Source organism: Tachysurus fulvidraco, chromosome 8, assembly GCF_022655615.1.
Source record: "Tachysurus fulvidraco isolate hzauxx_2018 chromosome 8, HZAU_PFXX_2.0, whole genome shotgun sequence".
In the NCBI taxonomy this organism is placed as follows: Eukaryota; Metazoa; Chordata; class Actinopteri; order Siluriformes; family Bagridae; genus Tachysurus; species Tachysurus fulvidraco.
In genome coordinates, this window is record NC_062525.1 from 14,728,406 (window position 1) to 14,742,122 (window position 13,717).

The 13,717-nt window shown below is 36.4% G+C and overlaps 1 protein-coding gene across 1 annotated transcript; it reads right to left on the reverse strand.

The window, feature by feature from the left end:
* Nucleotides 1–10,544: 10,544 nt before the first annotated feature.
* LOC113637105 (zinc finger BED domain-containing protein 4-like) lies at nt 10,545–13,165 on the reverse strand. Its single transcript, XM_027137543.2, has 2 exons — nt 12,746–13,165; nt 10,545–11,966 (listed from the first exon to the last, which is right to left on the reverse strand). The coding sequence occupies exon 2, from the start codon at nt 11,708–11,710 to the stop codon at nt 10,793–10,795; it is 918 nt and encodes a 305-aa protein (XP_026993344.2). The 5' UTR covers nt 11,711–11,966; nt 12,746–13,165; the 3' UTR covers nt 10,545–10,792.
* Between the last annotated feature and the right edge of the window lie 552 nt (nt 13,166–13,717).

A 13,717-nucleotide genomic window follows, 5' to 3' on the forward strand; every position in this document is an offset into this window, starting at 1 on the left:
CATCCTTTAGTAACAAAGCTTTTATTTCTCCTTTTATATATATGTTGTGTTTTATATGTTTTATATATAATGTTATGTTATTTGCATTTGTTTAAATACTGTTTCATTATTAGTAGTATTAGTATATAAGATTGGTAGATTTGCTGCATCTCAGCTCGTGTTCTTGATTCAGTATGAAGTTTGGTTCTCCCCATGTCCACATTAGTATCCTCCTTGTTCTCTGGTTTCCTCAGTGTCTTTGAAGGACAGCAATCCTTCACAACCAGAGTTCCCAGAGTATCCAACCCAAAAAGAAGCAAGACTTTGATTTCACCTACTGAAGATGCAGTGAAATGGTAAGAGCAGTGAGAAATGCTCTTGAGAAACTCCTTTTGAATTCCATTCACAAGCCTTCATATTCATATAAGAAAAACAAAACAATATTTTTTGTTTATGACTTTGAAAAGAGATACAATTTTACTGCCAAACTGTAAAAATGATATGATCGGTTTCATCATCAGTGGTTATTTGTCACACTTCCCGTACTTACAGCAGAAGCTGAAACATGACTTTCAATGAAATATTTCCGCCAATTTTTCATACTTGCTTGAGTATTCTCAGATAGTGTGATCCAATTCTAGGGCAATAATTAAAATATCTTAACCTTTTTTATCAGTACGCTGGCCAGCCATTCTGCCAGTGGAATGGAAACATCTTATTGGACAGTTTTATTCAGTATAAACAAATGAATTATTTAACCTTTTTACTCTTTTTAGATAACCTTACACAGAATTTTAGTGGTTGAACATATTTATTAATGCATCTTAGGCCTAAGGCTAGATAAAAACAGAAATACTTATCAAAAACTACATTCCTGAAACACTGAGTGCCTAATTTTCTTAAGAGTCATTAAAAATGATTGTGGAGTGAATCATTAATTTTCTACCGCTTATCCGAACTATTCTCGGGTCACAGGGAGCCTGTGCCTATCTCAGGTGTCATCGGGCATCAAGGCAGGATACACCCTGGACGGAGTGCCCACCCAATGCATTGCACACACACACACACACTCTCATACTACAGACAATTTTCCAGAAATGCCAATCAACCTACCATGCATGTCTTTGGACCGGGGGAGGAAACTCCAAGGCGGGGGCAGGAATCGAAACCCCAACCCTGGAGGTGTGAGGAAAACATGCTAACCACTAAGCCACCAGTGTGTAAGAAATTCACTGAGCATAAACACAACAATACTGGTGCAAAGGCAGACCCACATGTTTGTCTGACTGTCTTATCGACAATCGTCAATTTAATTCTCCTCAGCTATATGTCTATGTATTATCCAGTTCTTGTTGATGTACATAAATGTAGTCTAATAAAGTATCATTGAAGGCAAAAATGTTTACCATTTCATAAATATTAATAAATGTGGTCTATTGAGTAACCCTTTTTAACTCTTATGTCTTTAAACTAGGTTTAGATTATTTTAGATCATTGGTAAACACATATAACATTAATTCACTTTATTTGATGGTAAGCTCACATTTCAGTTTTAGCATTTATGCTTATTAGCTGAAAATGATAAAGGTCTACTATAACAAATTACTTTCAATGATCGATATAGTCTAAATTACATTTATAGATCACTGTTATAAACTATGCTACATTATATCTACTTATTTTACTGATGATTTTCCTGGGCACTGGTTGTACTCATAGTGCAGAAAGAAACAATGCATCGATCTGGAAATTTTGAAGGAAGATTGGTCTAAAATGACTGAGTAAACAATGGAAAGAAAATGTTCACTTTCCCCATCTCAGAAAATACAACTAGCTTTACCAAGCTTCAACTCCCATCACAATAATTGCTGAAAGTAAAATAAGTACATAATTTGACTGTCTCCTACTCACACTAACAAAAGAAAAGCTTTTAAATTATATTATGGTCTAATACCCTAAATACTGATATACAGTATACACTCTAACTGGAACTTTTTGTCAAAACTCTAACAATATCCAACAGTAACAACAAACCAAAGTGGGAAAAACATAAGGGGATCTGAGATATTTACCCAATTGGTTTCAAATTCCAAATACTGGTATCATGTTCTGTAGAAATGATAAAGGTCTGTTTACCTGTAGTAAAATGTCATTCAGATGCCAAGATTTAAGAGATTACTCCAAACTCGATTTTATAACATCTTATAACATTGTGAAATCTAGAAGAAGGCCAATATGTATAATTATAACAGATGAGCAAAAATTGAGGTATACCTATTCCCACTAAAATGTATAGGTCTCAATAGTTTGGAAGTGCAGAAGAAGCACAACACAACAGTGAATATTTGCTACTCCTTTCAACAACAACAGGGATCCTCACTTTCAAAGAAATATTACATAATTGCACTTTTTGGCCATATAATACTAAATGATTTATAATGACACTATCAGGTGTCACTGTCCCCTCTGGCTTCCTCATTAGAGATAAATTGATGAATGTATAAATGGAAAGTTTATATCCTGTGCATGTGTGTGTGTGTGTGTGTGTGTGTGTGTGTGTGTGTGTGTGTGTGTGTGTGTGTGTGTGTGTGTGTGTGTGTGTGTGTGTGTGTGTGTGTGTGCAATCCTATCTAAGGTGAGTTACGTCCTGCCTTGTGTCCTGGAATGCACCGATGGGAAATAGTCTAGTTATTCAGGGTGAAGCAGTAACTCATTAATGCTTGAACTGATTCCAGATTCAGTGTCAGTACAATGATTAGTTACAAGGTTAGGATTTGTTCCCGTGGTACGGGCTTCCAGCAAAACACAGATGTGTCTCAGTCACATGAACTGATCTATTAATCAGCTTCCATTTTCTATCCTCCAATATATTTTCAAGACAAGTTGTTGATGACTGAGTAAGTAAGCAAGAAATTCAAGTCCACATCTTGCATAGCATGTATCTATAACTGACAAATTCCTCAATACAACTCTACATCTATAAATATTGTTGTAAAAGAAGACCTAAGTTTGAAGACCGAACATGTCTTGGCTGATGGACGGAAATGTTCTTTAAACATAAACAAACAATCTGTCTTTCAAACCTAGACAGCATAAGATGTGAACATTTAATTGAGTAGGCTGTGATTTTACATAAATGTTATATCAGGGCTGTCAAGTATCAAGCATTGAGAGTGACAGTCATGCATTATGGTCCTCACATTGTCCTCAATCATGACACTAAAAATGCCTGGGCTTGAGCCGAACAAAAAGGCAACAAACATTTACAATAAACAACACCAGTCATTATCTCTCTCTCTCTCTCTCTCTCTCTCTCTCTCTCTCTCTCTCTCTCTCTCTCACACACACACACACGTACAAACACACACACACACACACACACACACACACACACACACACACACACACACACACACACACACACACACACACACACACACACACACACACACACACACACACATGTACAAACACACACAAATTAATAAATGGAAATTAAACAAATAGGGGGGGGGGCTGGAGATGTCACGCTTGTCTGTCTTCAAAACTTGAGAGCCCTGGTTATATTATATACTGTACATACCAGCTTTATGAATTCCTGTAAACTAAGTCTGTGGCCTGTGTATTACCTTTGTCAGTTTTTGTTACTTTATAGTCAGGTTCATGGAATGGAATGCATGTGTATCAACTTGAACTTATGAAATCCAGCCAATTTTGCACAATTCCAAAGGCATGTTTTGTCCTGTTAATTACTGGTTGCACAAAGGTAGGATCGTCTTGAATGACGTGTGTAGGTTGTGTGTGGGGAGCTCATTCAAACATACTTCAGTACTGAATATACTGTAACCAGTTTTCAAATGACAACATAGTAAATTAAATATTTAATATTTAAAACAATGTCTTAATTATGTTAATTACTTAATTTCTTAACTATAAACAATGTAATAACGTCACATGGATTTTTGTTTTATTGATACAGGGTAAACACCTCAACTTTCACAATGTCACAACGTTTCCTGTTTGTAAGAGCTTATGAAGTGCACTATGTTACTTAGTCAGTGTACACAAGAGTGTGCTGGATATGTGAGTCAGAGACCATTCAAAAAAATGTCAGATGACTGACAAGCGGGATCTGCTGCTCAGATGCAGCAGCAAAAGTAACGTATAAAAAAGGTAGACACATAGCACATAAACAAAAATAGGAATTTAATCAGTATTCATGCATGTTCCCATAGAGAGAATGTGGCAATCAAATCAGCTAATCATGTGACATCAGCACTAGGAATTTACTAATGCAGATCCAGCTCAAGTTCAGAATGGGGAAACTTTGTAGTGATACTTGGCATGGTTGTTATTGCCAAATGAGCTGGTTTGAATATTTGAAATTCATGGAAATTCTCTAGACTCAAGAGTTTACACAGAATGGTGTAAAAAAACAAAAGCCTATTAATACATATAATATAAGCTTAAATAGCAAATGAAAATTTACTATTGATTAAGAAATACATGAAGATCTCAAATGCTTTCTGACAATCCACTTTAAGAAATATAGTTTGTTTGCTTTATTATTATTATTATTATTATTATTATTATTATTATTATTATTATTATTATTATTATTATTATTATTAAAATCCATCCATCCATCCATTTTCTACCGCTTATCCGGGGCCGGGTCGCGGGCCCCTCTCCCCAGACACTTCCTCCAGCTCTTCCGGGGGAATACCGAGGCGTTCCCAGGCCAGCCGAGAGACATAGTCCCTCCAGGGTGTCCTAGGTCTTCCCCGGGGCCTCCTCCCGGTTGGACATGCCCGGAACACCTCCCCAGGGAGGCGTCCAGGAGGCATCCGAAACAGATGCCCGAGCCACCTCAGCTGACCCCTCTCGAAGTGGAGGAGCAGCGGCTCTACTCTGAGCTCCTCCCGAGTGACTGAGCTCCTCACCCTATCTCTAAGGGAGCGCCCAGCCACCCTACGGAGGAAACTCATTTCGGCCGCCTGTATCCGGGATCTTGTCCTTTCAGTCATGACCCAAAGCTCATGACCATAGGTGAGGGTAGGAACGTAGATTGACTGGTAAATTGAGAGCTTCGCCTTACGGCTCAGCTCTCTCTTCACCACAACAGATCGGTATATCGACCGCATCACTGCAGAAGATACACCGATCCGCATGTCGATCTCCCGCTCCATCCTTCCCTCACTCGTGAACAGGACCCCAAGATACTTAAACTCCTCCACTTGAGGCAGGAACTCTCCACCAACCTGAAGGGGGCAAGCCACCCTTTTGGCTGAGAACCATGGCCTCGGACTTGGAGGTGCTGATTCTCATCCCCGCCGCTTCACACTCGGCTGCGAACCGTCCCAGTGCACGCTGAAGGTCCTGATTTGAAGAAGCCAACAGGACAACATCATCTGCAAAAACAGAGACGAAATCCTGTGGTCCCCAAACCGGACTCCCTCCGGCCCACAGATTATTAAAATCTGTTTTCTTAAAAACAGAAAAACCTCAGAAATATGTTTGTATAATTTGCATAAACCCTGAAAGGTCATCACAGTTAAATAAGCCAACACAAATAAAGTAGACATTAGGTAGCAGGTGATTACTGAAGTCTTTCACTGCAACAGATGTTAGTATTCCATATAGGAAGTAGAACAAATAAATGAGATAAAAGATTATTAGCCATATTTCTAGACATTTCTAGAAATGATTTTAAGATATGATAAACCTTTATTAATCCTGACATACTGTAATGTTGCACTTTATGATATTATATTAACTTACTTATTAACTTGGTATTAATTTTACACATGGTATTATATTAACTTACTTATTAACTTGGTATTAATTTGGCACATGGTATTATATTAACTTACTTATTAACTTGGTATTAATTTGGCACATGGTATTATATTAACTTACTTATTAACTTGGTATTAATTTGGCACATGGTTTTATATTAACTTACTTATTAACTATTAACTGAAATTGGGATTGTGCATATAATGATACTGTCAGTTCACTACTGTTCACTACTGAAGGGAGAGGAGTTTGATGGCCACTGGAAGGAAAGACCTCCTGTGGCGTTTTGTGGTTGTCTTCTGTGGTTACAGTTTCCGTCTGAATGTGCTTCGGTACGACTCCTGTATCACATGCAGGGGGTGTGATGCATTATCAAGGATACTGAGAAGTTTCCTCAGCATTTTCCTCTCAGAAACCTCAACCAGAGACTCCATCTCCACTCCTGTGACAGAGCCTGCTTTCCTAAGCTTGTTGAGTCTGCATCAGCTGTCTTCACCCTACTACCTCAGCACACTACAGCGTGGAAGATGATGCTGGCTGCCACAGAGTTTTAGGACATCTGTAGCACGGTTCTGCTTTAACACATCATCTAAACTTTGCTTTATTTAGAGATTGCAGGAATTCAACCCAGACTAAGTTCCTCTTTCTGGTGACAAGAATTCTCATTTCACCGGTAGCATTTAGAGTATGCCCAGGCTTGTTAGATTATATATATATATATATATATATATATATATATATATATATATATATATATATATATATATATATATATATAAATTATTATATATAATAATTATTTATATATAAATATATATATAAATTACTTTTAGGCTATACTTTTACTAACAGAATCTACAATTTTCACACCAATTTTTGATTCTGTTTATCTGTCCTGGTTGTACTCTCACTGCGGACATGTTTTGAAATTTATACAAGATTGAGCAAATTAAAATGATGAGATAATTTGCCCAGCTCAAAATAATGCAAGCGTAGCTTTGCAGAACTATAACTCACTTTCCTGAAAATAAAATTATTACATAATTTGTCTCCTACCACTCAGTTTGATAAACACTATAAGACACCATAATGACACAATTCTATTAGGCTGCTTTCATGCCATGAATAAGTGCAAAATCATTAAAAAAAAGAAGCTAATTCTAACTGAAACTATAATCAAGTGTAATAATAAACCAAAGAGTGAGGAAACACTAAAAATGTCATTACATTTAAATAAGCAAATATAAATAAAATACACACATCACATCATTTTATTATTTTGTTGGCATATAATTTATCTGAGGTTCATATAAAATGATCTACCAATAGAAAATACTATTGGAGCACAAAGTTGGCAAGGGATAAGTTTAATAAAAGTAAAATATTTGGGTTATTGTAATCTTATAATAGTATATACTACATACCTCAGATACTATGTCTTTTGCTAGGATCTCAGCATGTCTGCCGGACATATCATCATCTATGATGGCTCATCAACTGAAACTCCATCCTAGCAAAACCAAACTGCTGGTTATGCCAGGCAATGATCTTTCATTATACCTAGACAACTCTGATCATCCCTTCAGCCACTGCTCCAAATCTTGGGGTAATTATAGACAATCAACAGTCCTTTTCCTCACTTATTGCTAATCTGGATTCTGCTGTTTTTATCCACACAGGCTGCTCAGATGCTTGTTTAGTCTTGTCCCTTCCCAAACATCTGAATCTCAGGCTGTTTTCAATTGATGGGTGAAGACCTACCTGTTTGTGAAAAACTTGTGCTAACTTATTTTCTCCTGTTTGTATAAAAAAAAAAAAATTTCCTTCAGAGACTTTGAAGCATTTTTGTACATTGTGCGTGCTCTGGATAAGGGTGTCTGCCAAATGCCATGAATGTACATAAATTTGATTTCATTCAGCTTGACTATATTTCCAATTGCTAAAATGTCTTTTTTCCCACTGTTGTTGTTTCATTTAACTGCCAATTATTCTGCATGATCATTAAAACTATCATTTCAGATATGCTGAAATAAAAACTACTTAAAAATTTTTTCCCCTCTTCATCTTTTCATCACATCATCATCTCAGCCCAGCTAATGCAAAAGAAAAAAAAATCCTCATTGTTTTATTTTTCATCTGGCATAAAGGTCACTTTAAAATAGTGCATGATTGTTAATGATTGAATTATCATTTAAACAAATACTCAGTAGTTTATTTATATTTTTTATTTCGCTAACTAAAGTTTTGGGAAACTTGTTAAACAGACCTTTTAATAACCTTTGAGAAAACCAAAGAAAATGTAAGTTTATCATTAACATGGAAATGACTCACTTAGCTTAGTAAACATAGACTCATGCTATTATTACTGCGTGATAAATTCCTGTTAAAATAGCTTAGATTAAAAAATGCAAAATGTATTAAATATTAACAATTTTGAAGATAGACATAACTTGTGATATTTAGAAATAGTGAGCCTTAAATATACACCGCATTCCTTTCGGATTTTATTGGCAAGTTGTGTTCATGGGTTTAGTTGATGATGACATCAGCCTACAAAAATAAATTTGAAAAAGGAATTAGACACTTCCGAAATTGCACATGGTCTGACCACAGAGAAGAAAGAAGGCTGACACGATTGATTATTTTCAACAAAAAAGGAAGTGGGTCATGATTTGGATTTTTTTTATGTTAGAAAACCATAATATCAGCTGGTCCTCTGTTTAAGCTGATGTATTGCTGATTGAAATATTCCAGATAATCTAACGTATGTAAAATGAAATCCCACAAACAGAGTCTGCAAAAAATCAGTACTTCATTTTCTTATTCAGTTGATTTTAACATTTAACCAGACACAGTGGAAAAAAGGTTGAAGGTGAGATATGAAATGGTAAATTTCTTCTTGCATGAATCTGCTGTGTTTCTAGTGAAGTCTGAGAGCCAACTGTTTGAAATTAGTTTAAAATACAATAGTGTTTTAACTGTATTTGAGCTCTTAACTGTTTCCAAGTGAACAGCTTGGTTGGAATAATGCTAAATAATGAGATTTCTGTTGTGAACATTAACTAATGTGGAAATATGGAAATTGTAATGCTTTAAAAACACAATACTTTAAAAACACAATACATTAAAAACACTGATTTAAGGAGAGTGAAACAATTACAGTAAAGGTAATAGTTAAATAGTTAAATACTTTGGGTTCATTGATGACTGACAGCTCAGTAGTCATCACTTAGATAACGAGTTTATGTTTCAAGAGATTAGTGTATGATGTAAGTAGGTCAAAGTGAGTGAATGTGTGTGTGTGTGTGTGTGTGTGTGTGTGTGTGTGTGTGTGTGTGTGTGTGTGTGTGTGTGTGTGTGTGTAAGAGTGTGAGTGAGTGAGTGAGTGAGTGAGTGAGTGAGTGAGTGAGTGAGTTTATAAGTTAGTGTGTGAATAAGTGAGTGACTAAGTGAGTGAGTGAATGAGTGAGTGTATAAGTGAGTGAGTGAGTGTGTGTGAGTGAATGAGTTTATAAGTGGGTGAGTGTATAAGTGAATGAGTGAGTGTGTTAGTGAGTGAATAAAAGTGTGAGACTGTGAGTGTGACTAGAGTGAGATTATTTGAGTAATTAGGAGTGAGACTTATGTAAATGGATATGAAAGTAAAGCAAAAGTAAAGCTTTATGCTTTGTAAAGTGTGAGAGAGTGAAAATGTGAACGATCAAGAAAGTAAGAGCAAGTAAGAGTGATTGAAAGCTGTAGGCTATTAGTACAGGGAAATTACCTTAGGGTTGTACATGAACTTAACATTCTAGAGGTTAGATTTGCGCTCTCCTTTAAAAAAAACTGTAAAAAAAAAAAAAAAAAACTCAAAACTTTGAGTCATTTGAGATCATTATTATCACACCAGTTAGACAAACATAGACTATTGAAACAGTATATAAAAAAGGTCTTAATGGCTTTGCAGTAAAAGCTGAATAGATATAATTTCTATAACATATAAACATCTGGGCAGAATAACACAAATGTATTATTAATTTTAGATTTTCTGAGAACCTGTATATAAAAAGCAGGAATGTTTGGTAAATGCCTGCTACAAGTGGTGATTGTGCAACACCATTACAGGAACATATTATTACAATCAGCAGTTTTTGTTCCTGCAGTCACCATTTTATTCCATTGTCTCATGTGATTTGATTGAACTTTCTGCTATATTAATAGATATGAAACCAGATTTGTTCTTCATAAAAAACATTATTGCTGGTAATTCACTAGTGCTAAAATAATGTGTAGATTTATTACATAAGATGTATAGCAATGATCACATATATTCATGTTAGGATTGTATTTCAGATCGTGACATTTGCTTTTTACGTGAATCATATTTTATAGGTTGTTGCTTTGTGAAATCCTTGCCCTTTTTTCCTTTTCCTCAAACATTAGTGATGTGTGATACCACTCAATTAGTATTTGATCCGATACCAAGTAATACCCAGGCTGGTATTGCCAATACCGATACCGATACCGATTCTTTTTACGTATAGTGTGATATGACAACTAGTTTAAAGTAAAGTAAAAAAGTAGGCTGTAGGCTTGCCAATTCCAAATTATAGCTGCATAATGACAAGACAATAAACTACTCTCATATAAATTTAATTATAAAGAAAGACTTGTAAAACAGGTTGAAAATTACACTCAGGTTGAAAATTTGACTCTTAACCTTGTCACATTCCATATCCACTTTTTGCTGTTCTTAACAACAAATGTAAATCAGGCACCCTTGAAAATCAGTACCTCAATTTTTATTTTTACAATAAACATAATAAACATTTTTACAATAAACATAAACATTTGTTTTGAAACAAAATATTCCATATCCACTTTCTGTTGTTCTTTACAACACATGCAGTATAAATCAGGCACCCTTGAAAACCGTTAACTCAAATTGTTTTCACAAAACCATGTTTACAAAAAAATAAATAAAAATAGACTCCCCTGAAAATTTTAAACCTGAGCCTGTTCTGAAAACTGTCCTTCACAGGTTTTTGTTTAGGAATAAGAGCATGTTTACAGTTTTCCCCTTGAGTCTGTTCCGTTTTTTGCTCACTACCTCCCCTGCCTTTGAAAACATCCGCTCTGCAGGTACATAAGTAGCAACAATTCCCAAGTACTTTACAGCAAGTTTCCTAAAGCCTGGGAAGGTTTGATGATGCTCTTGCCACCAAATAAGTGGATCATTGTCTCTGGGAATCAGTTTTTCTTCTGAGTAACGACACATTTCAATTATTACATCTGTGGTAGCTGAACGGTGATGTTGGGAAGACGCAACATGCGTGTCAAAATCTGCCCATAACGATACTTTTGTTGCAGCTGAGTCTGGGACAAGTGCAGGACTCTGGGAGCTAGGCACTGAGGCAGAGTTAGAAGTAGGTGCCAATGCAGAGGTTGGAGTTGGAGTGGGAATGGACTCTACTGTCTGGTAGACTTCCTTCAGCTCAGAGAAAAGTAGTTTTTTCATTCCCTCAGCATTGTTTTTGTCTTGAAATCCAAGATGTTTAAACCTAGCATCCAGAAATGTACTAGCAGCTAGAGAGTGATTGGTCTCAGTGAATGCAAATCTACGCTGGCATTGCTGTGCCAGCTGTATGGCAACGGAGCTGCCCTGATGCTTACAGGCTCTTTGAAGAAGAGACACGAGAGGAATCACTTTGGAGACTGAAACATATTTTTCTGATGATACCTCCCTTGTCACTTCCTCAAAGGGCCTCAGTGCATCAACAATTTGAGTGATGAGTGATAATTCTACCACATTAATGCACAATTCACTCCTGCCTAGAAGACAGAGGACTGTGGTCACAGCTTCATGTTGTTCATGCAGCCTGTCCAGCATGTAGAAAACAGAATTCCAGCAGGTTTCTACAGACTGGACCAACCTGTGTTCTGCTATTTTCATCTGCTGTAGAACAGCCCTAAGCTTCTCTGTGGCCTTAGTGCTATGGTGAAAAAAATGACACAATTGTGCTGCATTTTCCCAGGATCTGCACCACTTCAGGACAGTATTTAGACTGTCCTTTACAACTAAATTGAGAGTGTGGGCAAAACAGGGATAATGCCTCCACTCTTGTGTACTGCAGCCACCATATTTTTGCGGTCCCTCATAATCATCTGTCCTAGGTTTCTTGTGAGTGCTGCTGCTCTTGGAGAATCATCTACAAACAACACAGATACACAGTGCAAACTGACTGATGGAGCCACACTGCACTGTATGATAAAGATGGATAGATAGATAGATAGATAGATAGATAGATAGATAGATAGATAGATAGATAGATAGATAGATAGATAGATAGATAGATAGATAGATACTTTATTTATCTAGAGGGAAATTCAAGTATACAGTGGCATGGGAAACATACATACATTAAGCCTATATTAACCTATTTAATCCCAGAGATGACATAATTTGTATAGTATTTGTAAGGATATTAAACAATCAATGTCAATTATGTAAAAAAAATATTGGAAAGTCCATGAAAAATGGGTTTTATGTTTGGTCACAAAAGTGGACCGGTAGTAGAACACAGGGAGTCTAAGTCTATGGTGTCAGTGCATTTACAACATGACAATTATTTTTACAATGATTTTTAATTGTATTATGTATGTATATATAACCCTTTCATTCATAAATTAACTTAGAAAACTCAACTTTTTTTAGGATGGCACTACCTGGAAATAAATGTGTGGTCACAGCCTCTCTCAAATACACTGTTAGCACTAATCTCGGTAAAGCTACTCGTTGCATTTATTTCATTAGGATAGCTTACTTCATGTTTCACTAGCATTTTCTATTTGAACAAACTGCTTTCTGTTAGCTTGTTGTAAGAACGCTGGGATTCCGGGGAACTGTTGAACATTAAAAAACTAAAGCCTTAACAGACGTGAATAACTTTCCCACAGTCAGTGATAACGCGACTATCACGCTCTGTACCTGGAAAACGTCTGCCGCTGCTGCCAAATGACTCACTGACTGAAGTCTGTCTTGCCCTAACATTGCGCTTTCTCGCCCTGGACCTCCTCCTCAAACCGCCGTTTCATTCTATAATCATATTCACTCTTATGACTTATCCTCAGATTAGCGAGGTTTGTAGTGTTACCACTGTATTTCACTGTCTTTCAACACACATCACACACAGCGTCACTGCTGTCTTTACAGCTAAAATACAGCCAGACATAACTCCTTTTGCGCTCAGCCATAGTCACTCTTCAGTCTGCAGTCTTCGAAGCGGGAAAATAAAGGGCTGCAGAGGCCGGCTCGGTCACAGAGCCGCAGTGCACACACACCTGACCGGCGGAAGGAGAAGTAGTTCCTTCCCCTAACCGGATATAATTAGACTTTTCTGGTGACAGCAAGTTACTTATGATAATATAAAGAGACGTTGGGATCGTAAATAAATCCGCACATCACTATTAAACATCAGCTTGCCCAAGGACAGGAAGTGAAATGAGCCATTTAGCTAAATCTTTAAATAATTAATACTAATGTTAATTAATGCATATTGTCTCTGTCAAATAAACACGTCAATAGATGAATAAATAAGTAGCCATTGAATCAGTGAGTGATTTTAATTAATAAATGATTGCAGCAACATATATAATACTTTTAAATAATCCTGAATCGTTTCATTTAAAAGGCAGGTGGTAATTTCACCATTCATAAAAATCACAGAAGTTGTAGCTCAGTGGGTCAACGTTGTGGGTCAGAAGGTTGTGAGTTTATAACCTATTACCACAAAGCTGCCATTGCTGGGAACCTGGCACGGCACTCAGTGACAATTAAAAAAAAATAAACAAACACAAAAAGAAGACACTCACTAATGTCAAACTGTTTAACTAAATGTTAATTCACAATGCAGATGCATGGCCTGAACATGTCTGAGTGACATCCCAAGTCACTCAGCTA

Bases quoted from the DNA above. Each gene is read 5' to 3' on its own strand.
- LOC113637105 (XM_027137543.2), bottom strand. From the start codon at position 11,710: ATGAAAATAGCAGAACACAGGTTGGTCCAGTCTGTAGAAACCTGCTGG.